Genomic DNA, 22,807 nt, shown 5'->3' with positions numbered 1-22,807 from the left:
AATACTAACCAAAATAAAATAGTCCCTTATAACAGGTTTCCGGAATATATGCTCACTGAATACCATATAATGTTTGTGTGATAGTATACTTAAACCAAGAAGTTGTTTTAACAAGAGCAAGTTACTTCAGATTAAGCGCATGTTGTATAGCCGTTAAAATTGTTGTGGCGTTTATTCTGAAGTATCTCTAACATATATTATCGTCAAAAATGGGGTGGTCGGAGTCTATCGACTACTACACAAAATTGCATTAGTTGTGACCAACAGTCGAGCAAATTCGAATGGGAGATAATTAATTCAATTTTTCATGAAAAATGCTATTTATTACTAAAGGTAACATTCAAAATAAATTAATCTCAATAATGAGGTAAGGATACCTGTTAGTCACACTTTAAACAAACATGTGATTTAGATTTACAAAACAGGATGCTGCTCATGTGGAACATGAGAGAATCCGAATCTAATAATCAATAACCTGTAAGAAGGAACCTAGAGAACCTTTAAATTACAGTATAGTAAACCACTACTTACTTACTATGTAACTATGAATAGTAATAATACAAGTACTTTGTCACCTTAAGATCACTAAAGAAAGAAAAGCTTTTGGGAAAACTAAATTCACAAGACCTACGGACTACGGTGTGGGTGAGTTCAGAAAAGAACCCAAAGAGAAAACTAAGTGGTTAATCGGTGGAGCCCTGATCTCCATAGCCATAAGGGTTTTTGCTAGCCCAATTCCATTGATCACGGCACATCTCATCAATGCCATATTTTGCCCTGCCACGTAAGATGAATTTTTAGAAGAAAAAAAAAACAAAATTGGAAAAGAAGTGAATAAAAGTTTTTTAAAAGTAAAATGCATGAAAGTACTACACAAAACCAGAATTTATCAAGAAAAACTTGTTTCATACTATTAAGCTTTTATTATCTATCTAGGATATTCAGGAGGAGGAGCCAATTAACACTTACTTCCATTTAAGCTCTCTTTCCGCTTTCTTTGTTGATGCATAAACAATTTCAGCATCACCAGGTCTACGGCCAGCCATCACAAGTGGAATTTTCTGAACACATGAATAGTCAGGAGAATTAATTATACATGCACTGCATAATAGCTAAATACAAATGAAAATGACTCGGTTCAAGATGTTCTACGTTTTAGGAAAATAAACAAACTAAATATGAAATATAAGAGGGAAATTATTTGTTATAAGATTTGTTGCCGACTTCTCATGTCTCTATAGCAATCCATAGAGATACAGCAATTAGCAAAGGTGATAACTGAAACAAGCCAATTTAAATTCGAGAAGCTCCATATCCAAAACCACAACACAACTAAAGTTAGAGCAACCAATTTAGATAGCAGTTTCAAGTCCTAAGTTTATCTTAGGCCCCAAGCGGGCTAACACCAAACCAAACTATAAAATGACTAGATTACAGAGAACACAGCACATAACTTCATTTAGAATGCAAATGAAGCACTAAATTGACCACATTCTCAGCAAAAATTAAAACATCCCGCCCCCAAGAAAGGAGAAAAACAGAATGTGAACAACAAAATGCTTTAAAAAATGGCATTAAAGTTGACAGCCAGGATTATGTTGACAATTGACATATATAAGACCAGAAAAAGATACATTATTCTATTACCTTTCCAGATGCCATTTCAAAAGCTCTAACCATCTCCAAAACTGATGTTCCCTTTCCTGTTCCCAGGTTATAAACCTCACAACCTGTAAATACACCATGAAAATTAAAATAAATTTTACCAATACAAATTTACCACATTGTCACTGTTTCAGAAATCACCAGAGCTGACAGAGTTAAATATAGAAGATAAAGAAAACTTTAGAATAATACCTATATTAGGTTCATCTAGTTTAAGCAATGCAGCAATGTGCCCATCTGCTAAATCAACAACATGAATGTAATCCCGAACCTGACAAAAATGATGAGAACCATCCAGTAAGATCCTTTTGGTGAAGACATTAAAAGTAGATCTTCAAGAAATGGGTAATAAATGACCAAACTGTAATTAAGGCAACTCAAGATGTGTACATCATATATGAAGTTTAACTGGTAAAAAACAAAAATATTCCAAATCCAAGGAAACAGTGGACATGATAAGATTGGATAAAACTTCATGCAATTTTCTTTTCCATGGAAAAATTTCAGTGCATAAATTTAAGTCAGTTAGAGCGTACCCCAGTGCCATCACTTGTATTATAATCATTTCCAAAAACTGTCAGTGCAGGCCGTCGGCCAACTGCTACTTGCTGAACAAATGGCATGAGATTGTTTGGAATTCCACGAGGATCCTCCCCAATATAACCACTGGGGTGTGCACCAACTGGGTTGAAGTATCTTAACAAAATTATTTTACAATCTGGCTCTGCACAGTGGACATCACGGCAAATTTCTTCAATGATAAGCTGAAAAACAAACATCGTATCAGATGGCGAACACACAGAATTCAAATCAAAACCAAGTTTCACCTTCCAACAAACACTCCTAGTCATACCTTAGTTCGTCCATATGGGTTCATTGCTGACAGAGGGAACTCTTCTGTGCATGGAACCTCCTTTGGCCAACCATATACAGTTGCTGAAGATGAAAACACGAGCTGAAATCATTCAATTAAATACAAAATCAGTGAGGTGAGCTGAATGGAGCGTCAAAGCTGTAGAAGGTATAATCAACCTCACAAGACACTTCAAGGTGTTGGTATGTAAACAAACAACGGTATCCTACAGGCTTAATACTTTTCCACCAACACAACTAATGACTATGATAGTAACCCATTAAAGACGAGGATGAACAAGGTGGCTCCCCTTCCTGTCTTGAAAATAAATTTTCATGCATATAATGAGAAGCTTAAACATCCTAGAAAAACCAACAGAAATTGCAGCAGCAAAAGCAATTACAACTAGAGCCACATGAATATTTGACAATGTTAGTAAAACATATTCCTTCATGGTTGTCGCTGTCATAGATCATATGACTACAAAGTCAAAAATCTTTTGATTCACCCTAGACTACTTAACCTTCCTAACCTTCTCAGACATCTCATCCCAAGTGAGGTGAGAAATAACTTGAATCAATTTAAATAATACGTCCTGTAAGTAATATTGAGTCAATTTAACTGGATATATAGACATGTTGTATCTGATTAATAAGAAGGAACTCTAAAAAAAAAGTAAAAGACATTACGGGTGGTTGCCATAGCAGTTTGAGAATTAATAATATTCTTTCAGTACAGTTAAGGTCTATCATGCAGGACTGAGAAACAAGAAGGATTTTACCTTCTTGCATCCATGGGCAGCCATGACTTCCAATAGAGTGATTGTCCCAGTCAAGTTGTTGTTATAGTATAGTAAAGGTTTTTGCACACTTTCTCCTACTGCTTTCAGTCCAGCAAAATGTATGACAGCATCGAATCTGCAAGAAAAGAAAAAGGAGGTGAGAAAAAGTTGCAAGGCTAATGATGTACAAAGAGAACATATTCACCGACATATAAATCTCTTTTAATAATATTGAAATAACTTCTGTCATACTCAAATCAGAATCATAAAAAGAAAGAAGCTTCTCTCATAATCCTTACTGTGTGGAAGAAAATATTTGGTCTAGAGCAGCTCTGTCCCGTAGGTCCACCTACAGAGGCAAAAGTATAACAAAAAGCGTCGTCCATCACCATAATAAAATAATTAAACAACAAGCTGTAAAATTAAGCAATTAAAGTGCTTGTCATCTATGGTTTCCATTGCCAGAATATTTGTAAAACAAAAATTAGCAAAACAAATTAAGCATCACCGAAACCACTGGAACAGTCTAGAGCAATATTATCAGATTGGACCTAACAACAAAATAGACCAGCCGTTCCCCAAAATTACATCACATCAAACAAGAACATCATGAACTTTTCAGCTGAATTCGAAACCGACAGAGCACCAAATCCAATGACGCCAAAACACATGTAAATTATAATTAACCCGTTGCCGTCTATAAGCTCAAAACTGACCCACCGTAATCCCAAATTTTCACAAATCTAAACCTAAATCGACGAAATTATGAATCCCGAAAAAAAACTTTGCTTACGAGAAAAGGCACCGAAAAAATTGAAATTGAATGAAACAGGCAATAGAAGGAGAAGGAGGAGCACCTTGTGAAAGGAGAGGTTGTTCCCAAATTCGCCGGCGAGCTCCCTGACTCTGTGGATGGCAACCTCGGAGGAATTTTCGAGGTTGTCGAGGACGACGGCTCTGAAACCTCCGAGCAAGAGCTGAAGAACGGTGTGGCTGCCGATGTAACCGGCTCCGCCGGTTACCAGTACAGTCTTATCGCGCATAAGTACCTTATGCGAAGCGTTTTGCAGAGAGGGGTTGTTGGAAATCTTAAGTGGTGAGCGAAAGTGAGGGGAATTAATATACGGCGCGGAGGAGGTAAGGTTGCCAATGCTGACGCGCGATGCCATATTCGGAGAAGGCGAGAATTTTGTGACACGTTCGTTTGGAAGAAAGTTTGCGTTGTGTGTCCCTACTTTAATTGGAAGGCTTTGTGCGAATATTTATGGAGGGAACACCAGATCAGCCACGTGGATTTCCAGTATGTCTTCATCACTCCCAAACACTTTCTTAACCTGTCATTTTGCTTTTAGGATGTTCTTAAACATTATTATTAAGACCAATTAAAATAAACAAATATTTATTATATAAATTATAGTTATATTTTTAAGAAAATTATTCCTATATGTTTGGTTCACATTTCCTAATTGATTGTGATTTAACTATTGTTTTACTCGCCTACGCGACAAATGTCTCTTTAGGTGTCTTAATATTCAGCTATTTTAAAGAATTGATTAATGGTAACTTGGCAATTGTGAATTGTACTTTGTTTATGATAGTAGAAGCTGTGAATGTGTTATTGGATTTGGTGGAAATCGCTCATTCATACATGATATACCAACTCACTCATGTGAAAATACTGACAGAAAATTTAGCTATTTAGTATCTTTCAATAAATTATACAATTTGTGATGTAGAAAATTAGAATAGACAGAATAAAATAAATCTTCATGATGCAATAAAAAAAATAATTGCGTTGAGTGGGTAATTTATCTAATTTTTTTCTCGGATTTTTTAGTCACTTGTTAGAATTTAGGTTTTAGATTTGTATTTGGAATTAACGTCGGATTATAGTCAACTTTTAAATGTTTTAAATTAAGAGATGTTTTACTTGGGAAAAAACATAAAAACCAAGTTTACATAACAAATTAACAATATCAAACATTACCAAAAATAAATTATCGATGATTTAGAATATAATTATATAAAAAATGCATTCTATTCATGTCAAAATATTCAAGAAATTAAAAAAAAAACCATTTGAATTATTATACTCGCAATTTAGTTTTTATCAATATAAACCTTTGATATTAATATTAATAAATTATTTTTATTAAATAAAATTCTACTGATGAAAAATAATGTTAGCATCTATATTTTTTGGTTAAAATAAGACATTTTTTTGTGAGTTAGCTCAACGACATTAGAACACTCTGTATATTTTATATTTATTAATTATATGCGTTCGCCTTGAGGGGACACGAGCCCAATTAATTATCAATTCAACTTAACACGGTACAAAATGTTTTTACGTGTCTACTTACCTAATATGTCAATTATTATATTATAAAATTTGATTCTACATTTTCAAAATGAAAGATTTTTTTCCCCTCTCTTTATAATACGTAATCTCACTGCTATTCAATTTTTTGTTTTGTATTTCTTTAAAAGCTTCAATAAAATGTGTAAAAATCAACTAATGTTTCAAAAAAAAAAAAAAGAATAGAACTCTGAGAAGGAATCACGCGAACATTTAATAAAATTGGAAATACGTCACTAAAATATGATGTGTCTGGTATGAATAATTTGACATTTAGTTATTCATATATGATGAATGAGGTACACATGATTTATCTTTGACAATATGCTTTTAATTTCATTTTTTAAGCAGAAACTGCAGATAATTTTTTATAGGAGACAATTTTGGTTGAGCTAAGTAACACTTTGATACGCAACCAAATATTTTCTTTAGTTGTATATATCTAAAAGTTAAATTCAAAAATAATATATTTTTATAGTAGTATAAATAAAATTTTGAAAGTTGTAACTAAGTCTAAATCGAAGTTAATAGGACTTTGTGGGTTTACAGAACTAATTTCTACGGGTAAAAAATTGACTTATTTTTTATTTTCAAAATAATCCTTAGAAAGTAAGGTAAATTATTCAAGTACACAAGTTATACAATAAAAAAAAGGGGGGGTTTAAATTGTTTAATTTTATGTTTTATATTCTTCTGAAGATCAGATAAGATCAAAAGAGTCAAAGTGGAGAAGACACCAGAGTGTCATCATAGGCCAAAGTGTGTGGAAGTATTTATTAATTTCATATCTGCTCCACTATCTCGTTGGCGGTTCCTGGATTCTTGAAAAAAGACTATAGTCCGATCACCTAAATTGATATTTGTGTCAAACACATTGACGATCTTATCGGAATCTCTCTTTTTTTTTGTGCATTTTGTTTTATTTAATAAAAGATTAGTTTAGTGAGCAGAAATGTGTACGCGTGGTGTTTCACACACCTTCTGGAATTCAAGTGAAGTTCTATCAAAAAATAATTAGCAAAAAGACAGATTGGGCCGGTGATGATTCGTACGTGCATTAAAAATTCTGATGATTTCATTGCCACGATGAATTTGATAATATTTTTCTTTGTTAAAATCTTAGAAATAATAGGTGAAAGAAGAAAAGTTGCTCAAGTAACAATGAAAGGACATTTGATTGTTTGCAAATTCATTTAGAAATTATTAAATCTGTGCATAGGATACTACCGGGATACCGCTCTCCAGAATGATGGACCCTCGAAATTTAAAGGAAAGAAGGATGATGTTGCTTGCGTGAGTAAAGTAAACAATATCCTCTCGCCGCCCAAATCCATTACTAGTTAATTACGTTTTCATTCGCATAGCTTCAAGGTAAGTAACTTCCAGAATTATTGTCTCATCTCTTCTTATACCCACTTCAAGGTATGTTACATGTCTTAAGAAGTTTATAATAAGGCTTCAAAACAAACAAGTTTATAAGAAAATAAAAACAATCTTTCTTAAGATACACAATAAGAAATCAGTCAATTATTTTATTTAATTTTAATTTATAATGTCTTTTTTAGAGACTATATAATCTATAATTTATAAATGTATTTTCTATTATAGACAATTTTATTATAGTCAAATAATATCATCATGATAACAAGATTCAAACTCAAAATCATTTGTTAAACTTTAATAACTTCAAGACATTTAATTCAAACGTCAGTGATGGCTTTATTTAATATTGGAGAACATAAAAGAGAACAAAGTGCCCTAACCCAAGCCTTCGTGAGTGTCACCCTCTAGTTTTATCTAGCCATGAATCTGAGGTAAGTCAGGTGACTTATCTTTGTTTATATATAGTGTTCACAAACAAATTTGTCCATGTGTCTTTGTAATATTAGGCCTCATGCCATGCCACTATGCAAGCACAATTTTGTTGGTTTACATGATACAAGTGTGTTGTCATGCGTCCTTGACATGTCAGGAACACGATGTTCTTCCGATGTTGTTGCCAAGTCCCAACGATTTTCAGGTCATACATGATAGTATACAACCCTTTTAGGTTCCATAATGATTAAGTGGGTTAAGAACGAGGTGTGCTTGATCGATGTTGGTCCTTAGACATTCATGTGGCTAAAGTCCAATAGCATGCTTAACTATAAGTCAACCTCCTGGAGAAAGTCGATCAAACAATCCACAACCCACTAAACACTAATCCTCCTATGTAAATATTTAAGTATGTGAGTCAATAACTTTAGAAAATGGTCGGTTGGATGATCCATTACATAATGTCATTTTTTTTTATAAAAAATATTGCTTAATTTTAATGCATATTTATTTGCGTAGCAATTTGTTTCTAAATCACAATTTGAAAGATGATTTTTCATGGTCAATATCTATTTTTAACCATTATGTACTTTTTATGTAAGGCATATATTTTTTAATTTTTTTTATACCCTATCTATATAAAAAATGACATTAACAATTAATTAAAAAATATTTAAAATATAACTTTTAAGGTAGTTATTACATAAAATAATAATTTCTTTATGCGTGTCAATAGTAATTTGTGCTTACATAACAATATTTTGTATATTATTAACACATTTTAAGTTAAATTCATATTTTTAAGATTGAAAGTTGAAATATTATTTTATTATTTTAGTACGAGGTCATAAGTGATAATTATTTAATGCAAATACATGTCTAATATTCATACAGGAGATATTTAAAAGATTGTGATAAATATGATCGATTTTAAGGAAAAATATTTTTTTCACGATGTAGAATAAATTTTAAATAAAAAAATCATAATTTTTTAAAAATATACAATTATTCATTACAAATATTTTACCTTAATATCTTATTAAATTATTTAAATAAAAACTATATTTTGAATACAATTTTTTAATTTAATTTGAACCCAAAATTACCCCCTAAAATTACGTACTTTTATTTTTAGAAAAATAAAAACAATAAATATACATCTTATTTTAGGAGGTAGAAATTTAAAGAAAGAGATAAAAATTTTAAAATGATATAAGAAGGAATATAATATAGTAAAAAAAAATAGTGTAGAAAAATTATTACTATAAAGAAGTATACAATTTAATTATTTCTTATATAGTTTCATTATCACGCACTGATATTTATATATTAAATAATTAGATCCTTTAAAATAACTATGCATAAATGTTAATAAATTTATCATATATAACAATATGTAATGTAATCAGATGAAAATATAAAGCATTTACATGAGTGGATTTTAATTAGTTTCTTTTATATATATACGTCAATATTTTTCATGTAATAATTTAACCTCAGCCAAATGTAGGAAGTTTGAATATTTATACGAGATGTTGCCATCTTTTTCATATAACGTTTCCTCGTCGACTTCAAATGTGGTCGACGAGCCAGCAGGACTCTGGGATATCATAACTGTCTTCAATCATCATAAGACTTAAGCCAACTGTCTCCTTCTCATTCCTTTCACTTTACCTACCTCCACTAACTATTTAGTATTTTTTCTCAAAACAAAATGAGCACGTGATAATATTAATTCTTATTTACCAATTATATTATTATTTTATACATCTACAACATATTTAAATAGTGAAAAATAACTAAATAATGTAAGTAATATAATAATTAAATAATATTTTTAAATAAATATATTATTTATATTTTCTTAAAATTAAATTTGGGTATAATATCCATATAAAACATTTTTACATAAACGTTTAATAGATTTAAGTAGTAATAATGTAATTTTTTTTATTGAATATCTATATAAAAAGATTTTACACTAATAATTTGTGTATAGCAACTTTAACAACTAAAAATAACGAAAATAATAATGAGGAGCCGTTAACAACGGTTGAATCGTTTATCTTCGCTGTACTGTAGGACCTTCTTTAGGCTGTTCGTACAACCAAGGAACAGGGAACTGGAATATGAATGAGTGCGAAGCGCTAACCAAAATCATAAATAACGACAACCAGATAGAGAATAAGAAAGAAGACATACTAAAACAGAACATGGAATCATCTGAACAATCATTGCATGAAAATTTAACCAGGACCGACAAGGAAGTCCTTTTTGCCTGCCCCCCATTCAAAAATATAGTTAATGTAATAAGCTAGTATATTTTATTTTTTTTCTAGTATAAATCTTAGGAGAGGAAATGATGTCTAACCTTGACATCAAAGTGAGAGGTTTCAAAGTAAAAAAGAGACCAAAGTAGAATCAAGTGGGTTGATAACCATAAGTGGAAGCGAATCGGATCCGATTCATGAATTTGTCTGATGCAATGCAATTTAATTTTTATGGATTAAATTAATTTTAATTTAATAAACTTAATTAAAATTAAAGTATGTGACGGATTTAAAGTTTTGGATTCCTTCAAAATTTAATCCAACTCAACCCAATCAGTATGCAAATTATTAATATAAATTCCAAATTAAATGATTCTCTTTTTCAAGATAATGAATTATTTTAGAGTTTATCTTTTTTTTATTTTTATTTTAGAACAATATATTCTTTTATCAATGATACTATGAATATATATTTATAATTTTTTTTGTTTATCATTTGAATGGTACAATATTTTATGAGTATTGATTTTTAAAAATATCTTTATTATTTTTTCCATTTTTTAATTTGAGAATTTGTTTTTTTTTTCAAAACTTAAAAATATAACAATTTTTTAATGTCCCAACCAACATAATCTCATCCAATTAAAATTAGATTAGATTGAGAAAAAAAAATTCATTCCAAACTAATTAATTGGAATGAATAAAAAATAGAAAAAGTTCAACCCAATTCAAATCATTTACCTACCTAGTGATATGCATGAAAATAAGGTGATTTTTTTTATAAAAAAAAAAGTGAGCCCACATCACCGCTATTTCACACAAAATTGAGATGAAAATAGTATAATTAAAATAAACAGTAAAGTGGATAGAGAAAGAGTAAGGCTTTAATTCATCGGGTGAGAAGTATTTATTTTCCTCAACTCAACTAATCGGTTGAAGTTACATTTATTTATAGATTATTTTAAGAAAAATAATTTTTTATCAATAATATTTATATTTATTTTCTTCTTTTATTTTAATTCGTCGAAATTTAGCTAAATAATAAGCAAAGACCATGTATCTTCCCCAAACCTTTGTATTTTATATATATATATATATATATATATATATATATATATATATATATATATATATATGTGTGTGTGTGTGTGTGTGTGTGTTACTTTATCCATTCAATTTTAATTGATGCCTAAAGTTTTGATACAAAAATTAACAAATACAATTAACGTTTTAGAATTCATAAAAATTGTTATGCAATTTTTTTATATATCCCTCGACTTTTATATTAATTATAATATATGATTAAGAATATAATTAGAACAAATATTTAATGTTTCATTGATATCGTAACATATCAATTAAAATGGAACAGATCGATCTTTTTTCTTTTTTGACAGAAAACAGATCTTTTTTCTAAAACTGTAAAACCTCAATCAAAATGGAATAGTAGGAGAACAGTGGGAGAAATTTGGTAGACCTTTTTTACAGCAAAATTTGGTAGACGTTGTTTACAGCAAAAGTTTGGTAGACGTTAAATCTTTACAAATAAACCAAATGTTAATGCTTAAGTTTAGTCCTTACAGATGAACCTAAACCAAACAACAAGTTCTGAACAATACAAATATTAAAAGTGGAATGTTAAAAGCCTTATCGATTAATGGAAGGCAGAAAAATATATTGTTCTCCATTTCATAGGAAACAGATTAAGTATTTATCTCCGTACATGAGCAGGAAAAAAAAGAATAATGGTGAAATAAATTAAAAGAAACGAATAAATAAATAAATTAAAAGAAGAAAAAGTGTACTCTAATTATTTGGTTGAGTGTTGGACTTTTTCCCTCTATTAAACACGGTTTTTGGACAAAAATTATCGATGTTTTCATTCTCAATGCTTACCTTTGAAAACAAAGGTCTGGTGCATGAAAAAAAAAACAAAGGTTTGGATTTGACCGGGTAGAGAGTTTGGTGAACACCTAATCCACCGACAATTTACAAAACAAAAATACAAAATGGGTGTGTTACGTAAATATCATATTATAAAGAAAAATATTTGTTGTTGCATGCCATACATTTGTGAGGAAAGAATCAGTGAGGTCATCATAAAAAACTTAAATTATTGGAAAAATGAGTCTCGTAGGTCATTAAAAAACTTGAATTATTGTAGAAATGAATAATTAAGAATAGAAGTATAATTAGTTATTAGTCGCTTATGTACCTAATATGTCCAGTGCTTACACCAAGCATTTAACCAGCCAGATGGGTTTGATTGCTCCTCAAAGCATTCCAAGGTGGGGTCACTGCAGATGTTTATGAGAAATGATGGTAACTACGAGCAGTGTTTTAAAAATCGACATGAATCAGTCGATCGAACCGATTCGACTATGAGCCATTGTTGCAGCCGGTTCGGTTTGATCGTTAGATTAGATATGTCATTCTCCTGCTCTGACGTTAGATCGAAAGGACCAGATTTTTTTTTTTTAAAGCTCCTTTGACACACACGATTTTAAAGCTTCTTTCTCACATGTAACTCCAAGTATAGCCAATAGTTGATTAAAATTTTAAAATGTTAAACTGAAAGATACACATAGTCATTTTCACCACGAACCTTGAAGTGATACTAGCAAAATTACCACTAGGCTAGCTCACTCATTTAGAATCTATATAAGGAAAAATATATACAGTTGCTTTAATTATTTGAACCTTATTAACCATTGTCTTTTTAGGACATTAGTTAAAGAATAATTAAAGAACCAAAAGGTAAAAACATTTATTATGAAAAACATATGCTAGCACAAAAATAATCATAAATAGTATAATTGTTCATCTCTTAATAAAAATATTTATATTTGAAGTTTTTAAACCAGTATCTTTCAAGTATTAGTTAACATTTGTCTAATTATTTTATACTATATATTACTTTAATTTGTATTGGTTCATGTGGTTTAATTAGTGACCTATCAATTTGACTTTTGATGATTCAGTGTCTTGACCAGTTAGGAGCTTGGACCAGGGGCATTTTCTGGAGGAGGTGCATAAGATCACCGTGCTTGATCTAAGAATGGCTAATGCCGGGAATATATTGTTCAGAAAAGAGGCAGATGGCCACACTTTGCTCATTCCCATTGACCATGGCTACTGTCTACTAGAGAAAGTAAGCAGTCCTCGTTCTTTTCCTTGCAATTTAATTTCCCCTGCATTACCATGTGCTTCTGCTTGTGCCTCTGACACTCGGAGTATAGTGGATGTAAAAGAAAACTTAGCGTCAAGTATTTGTTTTTATATATTTTCAAGATTCTTACAAATCATTATTCAAATATCTAATTATTCCTTAAAAACCAGGTCAAGGAGTATACACATATTTTGTTGCAACATAATCTTTTCTAGGTCATAGGAAGTTGGGTATTGCATTGATACAAACTATTAAGACTCTTATATTGTGGAATGTCTGGACTCAAATCAATCCTTATTCTCTCTGCAATTTGAGGATTGCACATTTGATTGGCTTTATTGGCCGCAAGCGCGTCAACATTACTCCCCTGATACAGTTGATTATATCAAATCTCTGGATGCCGAGAAAGACATAGAGCTTCTGAAATATTACAAGTGGGATGTCCCGATTGAGTGTGCACAAACACTCTGCATCTCTACAATGCTATTGAAGAAAGAGGTTGAGAGAGGTCTCACTCCTTTTGACATTGGAAGCATTATGGGTATGGAAAATTTGAACTAGGAATCTCTAATCGAGGAGACTATCTGTGAAGCCCAAGAATCATTGCTAACTGGCATGGATTCCCGCCTTGATAAGCTTTCAAAATAGACTCCCTCTGATTCATAGTTATATAATAACAATAATATATATTTGGATGTATTGAGTGAATACTATAGTCCATATTTGGATGGACTGCAGGTTGTTTAAAATGGGATGGCTCGGTGCGTTCTGGACATATGGTCTTGAAGCTCTTGCTCATCTCTCATTCATACACTTGAGTGAACTGTTTTTCATAATTGTATTTGCCATGTCCAACATAAGTTAAAGGGTCTGAATAAGATGTATTCTCCTAAGATTTTGTGTATTACAGGTTTGTGGGAGGGACTGAGGGTTAATACAGAAGTTGGATGTATATAGTTGTAATAATATGTATAGATCAATGTTTTTAAAATTGAACCGATGATTCAAGGTTCAATGGTTTAACTGCAGTAGTTTGGCAATCTATGAATTTGAATGTTGATCCTGACTTCCTCTTGAATAATGCAGTTCATTGGCTCAAGAAGAATTTGGTAGGCCCAAAAGGGCGATCTCTTGACAATTATTTTCTGGTTCATTTGGAGGGCTCGTAACAAAGAAGTTTTCTCTGACGAGGTTTGGTTGACATGGTTTATCAATCACCAAATTTTCTTGCTTTATGACATTCTCAATAGAACGTCCAGCTTCCACCAACCTCGTCAACATGGTTTGGTTCACTGGTCTCCTCATTCTGATCTGTTTTTCAAGCTAAATACGGATGGTAGTCCCCTTGGCAATCTTGGTCCTTCGGGTTTTGGAGGTGTCATTCGTAATGGGCAGTGGTTTTTTAGTTTTTTTTGGTTCTGTGAGGTTTTTGCCATTTACAATGGTTTGAAACTAGCCTATGACAGAGGTATTCATAACTTAGTCTGTGAATCTGATTCAAAGATTGTTTTGCACTTAATTAAGGAGAATAAGAATCCCTTCCAACCTTACAATGCTTTCATTCATAAGATTCAACAGTACATAGTCGAGCCTTGGCATCTCAGCTTCAAGAGAGAAACCATTGCGCGGTTTGGTTAGCGAAACATGGTGCAAATTTTATGATCGTCTCCAGTTTTGGAATAGTTGTCCTGCTCTCACCCAAATTTGTCTGGGAAATATTATTCATTTCCGTGTATAATTTGCTTCTTGTTTCTTATTTTCTGATGTATAATATAAAAAGGACTCAATTGAAATTTTAAACATGTTCTATGAAGATCCCACCCTGCAACTAAAATTTAAGCAAGTTTTACCCTTTAAAAAATTAATAATAAAATAAAAATAACTATTCTAATGGAGGTGCGGGGAATCGAACCCCGTGCCTCTCGCATGCGAAGCGAGCGCTCTACCATATGAGCTACACCCCCATATTGAACACTGCTGTAACTATAAGAAAAGAATAATATTTAATTTTGTTTTGTTCTATAATCAAAAACACATTTTAATTTAATATCATTAAAACGTAAGCGAGCTCTTACCAATTTTTACTTTATTTTACGCTGACGAAAACCAGATATCTTTGGTCATTGAGTTGTTGGAGTAGGTTTCCTGAATTTTCATCTCTCATTATATACTTAGATGAAAAAAAGGATAAATAGAGAAAAAAAAATGTAAATGATGATGTATTTTTTTTTATCAAAATTAAAAATTAAAATATTTTTAAATAATGTTATTTTCTTTTCTTTTAATTTAAGTTTTAAACTTTTCTGTCGTTTCTTTAATTTTCTTTTCAAAGGCGTACTATAACTCTGTCCAGTCTTCGCAGAAAGGAAATTGTTAATCACATTTCACCTTGCATTTAAATTCTATTATTCTAATGGTAGATTAATTAGCTGAACTGTTCATGTCTACAATTTTGTTCATCGCGGTATTTACACAGTAAACACTTAGAAAAACAATTAATTATTTATAAGAGACTTATTAGATATTAAAATCCTCTTTTAGGAACTGACAAAATGATGTTAGGTAAAATTTCAAAACACAAACAAGTATTTAGTAGTATTTGTTTTTCTAAGTCAATTATAATATCCTGTTTATTTGAACATGTACAAAAAGTAAATGTAAATAATAATGATCTGTTTTAATATCATTATTAATAAACTGTAAATAATCAATATAGAATAAAACATTACATAGTTTACAAATTCATACATCACTCAAATATGAATTCTGTTTCCTGTGTGTTCCCCTGGCTCGTTTGAGAAGTTAAGTGTAGCAGCATCCTTATTAAAATGGGAAGAAAAATAGTTGTATATTGCAGAAAAGATAGCAGCACAACATTAGAGGATGCATCCGGTGAATTTCTGCATAAGGGGCACCTAGCGTTCATCTATGTAGTGTGCATGAAAATAATGGTTGCATGCAAGTATGGTCCTCAAAGTCTCCTTGGGCTCGTATTCGGAGAGACATATTGGGCACAGCATATGCTTCCTGCACCTCCTTGTTAATTAAGTCGTGTTTATTCCAAAAAAATAAATCAAAGTCGTGTTATAAATAATACAAGTCAACTAGAAAGTTTTCATACAATATACCGATATTTCAAAATTTAGATACATTAAAATTGAACGTATAAAAAGAAAATATTACTATTATCAAATAATGATAAACTATGTGTTTTTTTAAAAATAAAGCAGTGATTTTTTATATAAAAAAAGTCATATAAAAAATTGAATGAATGAAACTTTTAAATTATGATTCAACTACTAGTTTAATGTCAGTAAATAATGCATCCACTAACAGTGTAAATAAAAATATATACAATCATATAAATATAAATTGTCGTATATAATAAGTTTTATTTTTTTTATACTAACTATTTAAAGGTCATATTAATAATAATTTTTTATTGATTCACAAATATAAAATGGTAGTACGAAAAACTAAACCCATTTATTAAGAAAAACTAAACCCGTTATTTAATATTAAACCACTTAACCTATTAAAACTTGATACCAAAGATTTGATTACCTCAAGTCAACTTCGTAAGAAACATTTTATTACCACGGATGATTTTACTCAACTCTAGTTTGAATATGGTAGTAGGTCAGACTAAAGAAAAATGGCAAGTCAAAATTCAAAACTGCGAACCTTATATTTACATATATGAAAAGTGTTGTTATCAATAATTGATAATTAATTTAATTCGCCATTTTTTTATAATTTAGCTAGGTTTGAAACAGCAAAAAAGAAAAGCTAGGTTTGACTAAATTTAAATTGTAATATTTAAAAAATGAAAAGACCATTTGTGAATACAAAATTAATACAATAATATTTGATATCTAGTCTGTGTTTAAATATTTTTTAAATAACTTATGAATGTATAAACAATATTTATTTGTTAAAAAATTATGTAAAATAAAAACTATTTTAATGTTTTGTAACAATTACGTATAAAAGGTAATTATAACTTATAAGCATGTTTTTATTCAAAGTGATTTACAAAATAACCAACAATATTTCTTTTATATTATGAGTGGGGTGTAACCCGGGTTCTCAAAACTGAATATTGAGCTTGACATAGTAACAAAACTTGACCTCCATTCGTATTTTGTTTATTATTAAGCAACGGGCCATACGGCCTAAAGAAGAAAATCACTGGGCTATATAACAAAAGAATTTGGGCTATTGCTTCTTGTTTTAAAATTTTCTCTTTTCTCTCTTTTTGGGCTTCAGGATTGGTTACACCTTTTGGTTGGCTTCTGGAATGAATAATCCAGGGCTTAAAAAAATAGAAAGGTGCAGAAAGCAAATTTTGAGGTACAGGAAGCAACAGCCAAGAAGTTGCTATCCATCAACAATATAAGGCTAGAAAAACTCTGACAAAAAAAAGGCTAGAAAAGCAGGAAGCACATCGAAAACTTTCAAACCAATTTTCAGTTTTTGGCACAGTAAAACACCTAAAACCTCTCAAGGTGTAAAAAAAATATATCGAATCTGCAATTTGAAGACCAGTGACAACAAGCATAAACCCATAAACAACCAAAAGCCCATAAAAAAAATACTAGCTCACTGGATACATATTTTGTAGGTCATTTTTATATTTATCAACTAACTTCTCAGCTAATTTTCCTAAAAATGCTAATTTATTATTATTCAATCACACATTACTTTTTAAATTATTTTAATATAATTATTTTAAAAATCAACAAATTTAAAATACATTATGAGTTGTGATTTAATAATTATATATATTTTTTCACTGTGCATAATTTTTTTCTTCATATTTTAAACTAATCAACTAGTTTAGAAGTTTTCAACAATTAAGTTTTAAACTAGATTGGGTTAGTTTTGCTAAACACACCATGTTGCTAATTTTTTAAAGGTGACAAATACGTTAAAATTAATTATTTTTTTTAAAAAATACTTTTTTTTAATTAAGTACTTTTTTATAAAAAGATTTTCTAGGGTTATAAAACAGTTAAAAACATAATTAAATGCTATTATTATTTACTACTAACAAACAATTTAAATCAGAGTAATTTCAACAAAGTTGGAATTGGAAAAGTATATTTTAGAAATTAAATCCCTTTATACAAAATAAAATTGACTAAAAATATCTTTCACAATATGAAAAAGATAATAAATTTTTAAAAGAATGGGACTATATGGTAATTTGGAGGGAAGGATGTAATTTGACATTTGTTTTGCAAATCAATTATGAATCTGCTCCCAATATCCCTGCATCTCTCAGAATATATGGCGGGAAAATGTCCGTATGGTCCTTACTCCACATCACCCCATATAAAACCCCTAATTCCCTTTCCCTCTCACCTCAAATCACAAAACGCACGTATACTTTGCTCTGCTACATACTCAAACTTCCCCTCTCTCTTCGCTCTCGCCTCGTCCTTCACAAAGCAACCTGATCGAGCAATTCCAGCATTCACTCCGCTAGCGTCTTTCACTCACAAAACTTGGTGAAATAGTGGTTATTCCGCTCTTTATCCCCCCCCTCGTTCTCAATTTAGCTTTTGTTTTCGTGGAATCTAGGGTTTCTTCTTCCCAGGGTTCAATGCTAGGTTTTCGCGAAAGGAACATGTAGCCTAATCACATGCTTATGATTTTGTTTTCTTTTTTTCTTTTTATTAATTTCCGTCTCTGCGTTATATTTTAGAAACGGATCGTGAGACTCCTAAACCAGAAGTCGAAGTTTCCGTGTAGAAATGGACGGCACGTTTGACGATGAAGCTGAACCGGCCGTTACAATCGGCGAGTACCTCGAGGAAGTTGAGGAACGGGAACTGGTAAGTCATTTTCTACATTCCTGCTATATTTTTATATGTATATGATACTAAGTTTTAGTTTACGTGTCTCTGAGGTTGGCTATTTGATGCAATTTCTTTGCGCCTCATTTGGCTGATATTGCTATTGTCAAGATCTATGTTACTATTATGAACTATGCGTGGTAATGTTTTGCTTTTGCCATCGTTATTACAAAGACTGGTATCGTTACTTGAGATGTGGTCCTTAAACCAGTAATCTGAACCTGATGGCTTTACTAGGAGATTTTGGACCATCTGTCTGTACGAGGAACGTGACAATTACTTGTTAGGGTTTTGACAATTTTGTGGAGGCATTTGTAAAGTTGGTTTAGTGAAATACTGTAAATTACGTTTCGTCTTCCAACTAAATTTTAAACTTCGTTTATCCTTGCTTATTGCTTGCCATTTGTGTTAATCACCTAAGTAAGGGATTGAAAAGTGAATATTGAGTAAGTATTAAAGTTGATCAACAAGTGTATTTGAAAAATTATTTTGCGATTATCTATTATTCTATTATGGACTACTACTAATGTGGCATATGTATGGGTTTTGATAGCATTATTCTGTAATTATGACTGGCTTTCCTACATCTTCTGGATTGCTAGAAATGAAGTCTTTAAATTACCTAAAATCTCGTGTGTTTGTTCCTCTCTCACTTTTGCTGGGATACTCTTTAATAACCAAGATAGTTTATTCTGTCTTTTGTGCTTGTTTCCAGCTTAATTCCATTTTTTCAAGCATGGTTTTCAGTATTAGGACTGGGCAATGACTTGTGTATGTGAAATACACTACAATTTTGGCATATGATTTGCTTCTAAAGTGATATTGTTTCCTTCTTGTGCACTTTTCTGTATTGGAAAGAGGCTGCTTGTTGAGATTCAAGCATTACAAGTAATTGTGATCAGGCAGAAGCTATTCCACTTAATGTTGACTTTATTGTTGTTATGACTGATTCTGTTTTCTCAGAACACGGTATGTTTGAAACATTGACTCTATAATCATTGGCCTTTTCATTTATTCAATTGGCAGGAAGCTGATTTAGTTTTGGGGGGTGATGATGGCAAGGAGTGTACCTATAACAAAGGTTATATGAAAAGGCAGGCTATTTTCTCTTGCCTCACCTGCACTCCAGATGGGAATGCTGGAGTTTGCACAGCTTGTTCATTGTCTTGCCATGATGGTCATCAGGTAGTTGTTTTCCTCTGAATATAAAATTTTGGATTACATTACTATTGAACTGATAATGGATATGGATTTTTTTATTAACGTTTCCTATTTGACACTGAATTGTGAGTATTACATGTTGTGCTAGGTAAATCATATGTTTGATTTGGTGAGGGCCCCAGGTTTTTTGAGTGGAAATTATTAATTACACATGTCCAATTTCCACTGGTGAACCTGAGATATTTTCCTCAAATTTTCAGTTGTTGATCTTTCAGTACTCTAAATATTTTATCTGAAGTCTGCTGGTCCATGGTTATATGCTAAGGATGTTACCATCTCACTCTTTAACTTGCAAGTAGATTGTTATTAGGATTAGTACATTTATCTACACTGGCACGATTTTTTTGTGGGCCATAAAGTTGATTGTTAGTGATATATCATATTGTATTCCATGTTTACTTATATTGGGCATGTTATGATACTGGGACTGTTACACTTTATGTGGAATGGCTTGAGCTTTACTCTCCTAATAATTTATTACTTGAATATAAGCCCAGTTTAATTTTTGTGGTGATCAATACCCATACTGATGTTGTTGTGTTCTGAAGATTGTAGAGCTATGGACAAAAAGAAACTTCAGATGTGATTGTGGGAATTCAAAATTTGGTGAATTCTACTGCAAGATTTTCCCAAATAAAGATGTAGAAAATGTTGAGAATTCATACAATCACAACTTTAAAGGTTCTTATTGCTCATGTGGTCGCCCTTATCCTGATCTAGATGCTGAAGAACAAGTAGAGATGATACAGTGCTGTCTATGTGAGGACTGGTTTCATGAGGAGCATCTTGGTCTTGAGTCTTCTGCGGAGGTTGGTATTTTGGAATTTGATGTTTCGGCTTCTCTTAACCTTTTTATTTTGTGTTATCAACATTTTGTGCTTCAGCCTTCAGTGATGAGATTTTTATTCAGTTTTTGGAAAATAAAAAGAGAAATGCTAGCAACACAGTCTTTTGAATACACTCTTTCTTATTGATTGAAATTTCTTGGAAATTACAAAAGACAGTGGGTCCTACGTCATATTTAATGACTCTCTCTCATGATTTTGCAATTTTCAAATTTCAACCAATGATAAGGTGTGTTAGAGTGTGTTTTGCTAGCACTCCCCAAATTATACTGTCAGTTCATGTTGATAATAATCCATATGGCTCTGAAACCAAGGTATATCTATAATGATGGATGTGCTGCTGAACTAATAAATTTAGGCTATTGACAGCCATTTGCCACATGTTTCTGTTGCATGGAAAAATTTAACATCAGGCTATTAATGGACCCCTTGTAAAGTAGAACAAGACTTGAGATTGAGAGAACCTACAAATTTTGCATTTAAAAATATAAATATGATGCTGTTGATATGGAATTGATTTTTATCTTGCTCTAAATCTTATTCCCGTTCTTCCCTTCAAACAGTATTTTTCTGAAAATGTTGATGGTTGTCCCCCCCCTCTTCCTATATATCTCTAATGAAAGAAAATCCCTGACAAATTCTTGCAGAACTTTATGCTATTTTGACTTCTGCTATATTGGACTGAAGGAAAAATATATTTGTGAACTGTGATGTATCAATCTCTCCTAATCTTTTTTTACTTTGATTTTTTTATTATCTTGCTATACCTCAGATTCCCAAAGATGATGAAGGAGAGCCAACGTATGAGGAATTCATATGTAAGGCATGCTCTCACGTATGCTTCTTTCTAAAGTTATATCCCGAAAAAATATGGGCGGCTGGAAAGCAGCCAGATGCTACTGTCCAAATTAGCAAGGACAAAGGTGTCTTGGAAGACATGCCTTCAACTTGTGGGTCTGAAAAGCCAACATGCAATACTTCATGTAGTTCTCCTAAAGTTGATGATGCACAAGCTACTGTTGATTCCAAATCTATATCTGATGGGAAGAGTTTGTCTCAGGGAGAAAATTGTAATGGCAGTATGGCTTCAAATCAATGCACAAAAAGCATCGACTTGCATGTTAATTGTCTCCTTGGTGTTAACATTATTACTGTTAACCCAGTTTTACCTGGTAAACCAATGTTCCTTTCCAAAAATTGGAGAGATGCTCTATGCAAATGCAATAATTGTTTGGAGTTTTACAAGCAGAAGCAGATTGCTTTTCTACTTGACAAGGAAGACTCAATTGCAGAGTATGAGCAAATGGCCAAGCAAAAGAGAGAAGAAAAATTGCAGCAACAAGAGGGTGCTGAGTTAAGTTTTTTTAATAAACTTGGACATGTAGAGAAAGTGGAGATCTTGAAGGGCATTGAAGAGATGAAGGATGGGCTTCGTGCTTTCCTGGTATGTTCCCAGACATAGCATAGATTTCTTATATCATGTTCTGTTACTCGTTCAGAAAGGTAACACGAGTTCTATAGGCAAAATGTGACAAGTGCACAGCCTTGTTTAGTTGTGTTGTCGTTGATTATATGTAATTTTTTGTGACTGGTGCATGGCCTTGTTTAGTTTTGTGTTGTGGTTGATCATATGTTTTTTGTGACAGGAGTCTGCAGACTCGTCAAAGCCAATTACTGCTGCTGATGTCCACCAGTTTTTTGATGACATTAAGAATAAGCGTCGCCGTGTACAGTGAGTTTTTGATGTCTTGGCTGTTCAAGGACGTTGTTAGTAAAAACTTTCAAACTGTTAAGAGTTTATTTGTATTGTCTGATGTTCGAAACTAAAAGCCTGCTTGCTTTATGAATATTTATATTAAAATGCTCTACTTGTATCAACTTTGACTTACTAAACTCGTTTTGGTTCCTTAAGAGTTAATTTGGATTTAACATATGGCTATTAGACTCTTAGACTAAAGATTCTTTTGG

The 22,807-nt window shown here is 31.6% G+C and overlaps 2 protein-coding genes, 1 long non-coding RNA gene and 1 other non-coding gene across 9 annotated transcripts; 2 read left to right on the top strand and 2 right to left on the bottom strand.

The window, feature by feature from the left end:
- Positions 1–505: 505 nt before the first annotated feature.
- On the bottom strand, positions 506–4,705 carry LOC100818509 (UDP-glucose 4-epimerase GEPI48). The gene is made up of 9 exons (XM_003517462.5): positions 4,157–4,705; positions 3,599–3,648; positions 3,300–3,435; positions 2,519–2,620; positions 2,202–2,429; positions 1,858–1,936; positions 1,648–1,730; positions 970–1,061; positions 506–777 (listed from the first exon to the last, which is right to left on the bottom strand). Exons 1-9 carry the CDS (start codon positions 4,466–4,468, stop codon positions 684–686), a joined length of 1,176 nt encoding a protein of 391 aa, XP_003517510.1. The 5' UTR covers positions 4,469–4,705; the 3' UTR covers positions 506–683.
- A 7,975-nt stretch (positions 4,706–12,680) lies between these two features.
- LOC121175168 (uncharacterized) lies at positions 12,681–14,725 on the top strand. Its single transcript, XR_005892362.1, has 2 exons — positions 12,681–12,894; positions 13,999–14,725. It is a non-coding gene; the product is annotated as an uncharacterized lncRNA (long non-coding RNA).
- A 78-nt stretch (positions 14,726–14,803) lies between these two features.
- TRNAA-CGC (transfer RNA alanine (anticodon CGC)) lies at positions 14,804–14,876 on the bottom strand. The gene has a single exon. It is a non-coding gene; the product is annotated as a tRNA-Ala (tRNA).
- Positions 14,877–18,201: 3,325 nt separating this feature from the next.
- On the top strand, positions 18,202–22,772 carry LOC100817441 (putative E3 ubiquitin-protein ligase UBR7-like). 6 transcript variants are annotated; one of them, XM_006572829.4, is made up of 6 exons: positions 18,202–18,425; positions 18,623–18,752; positions 19,800–19,958; positions 20,543–20,803; positions 21,612–22,283; positions 22,486–22,717. In XM_006572829.4, exons 2-6 carry the CDS (start codon positions 18,672–18,674, stop codon positions 22,573–22,575), a joined length of 1,263 nt encoding a protein of 420 aa, XP_006572892.1. In that variant the 5' UTR covers positions 18,202–18,425; positions 18,623–18,671; the 3' UTR covers positions 22,576–22,717. The 6 variants fall into 6 exon arrangements, with proteins under 6 accessions (XP_006572892.1, NP_001354205.1, NP_001242007.2 ...); NM_001367276.1 differs by having other exon boundaries at positions 18,263–18,436; positions 22,486–22,772; XM_041005616.1 differs by having other exon boundaries at positions 18,268–18,527.
- The last annotated feature ends 35 nt before the right edge of the window (positions 22,773–22,807 follow it).

The sequence above is a fragment of the Glycine max genome, chromosome 1, assembly GCF_000004515.6.
Source record: "Glycine max cultivar Williams 82 chromosome 1, Glycine_max_v4.0, whole genome shotgun sequence".
NCBI lineage: Eukaryota > Viridiplantae > Streptophyta > Magnoliopsida > Fabales > Fabaceae > Glycine > Glycine max.
This window is presented reverse-complemented; position numbering and strand designations above follow the sequence as displayed.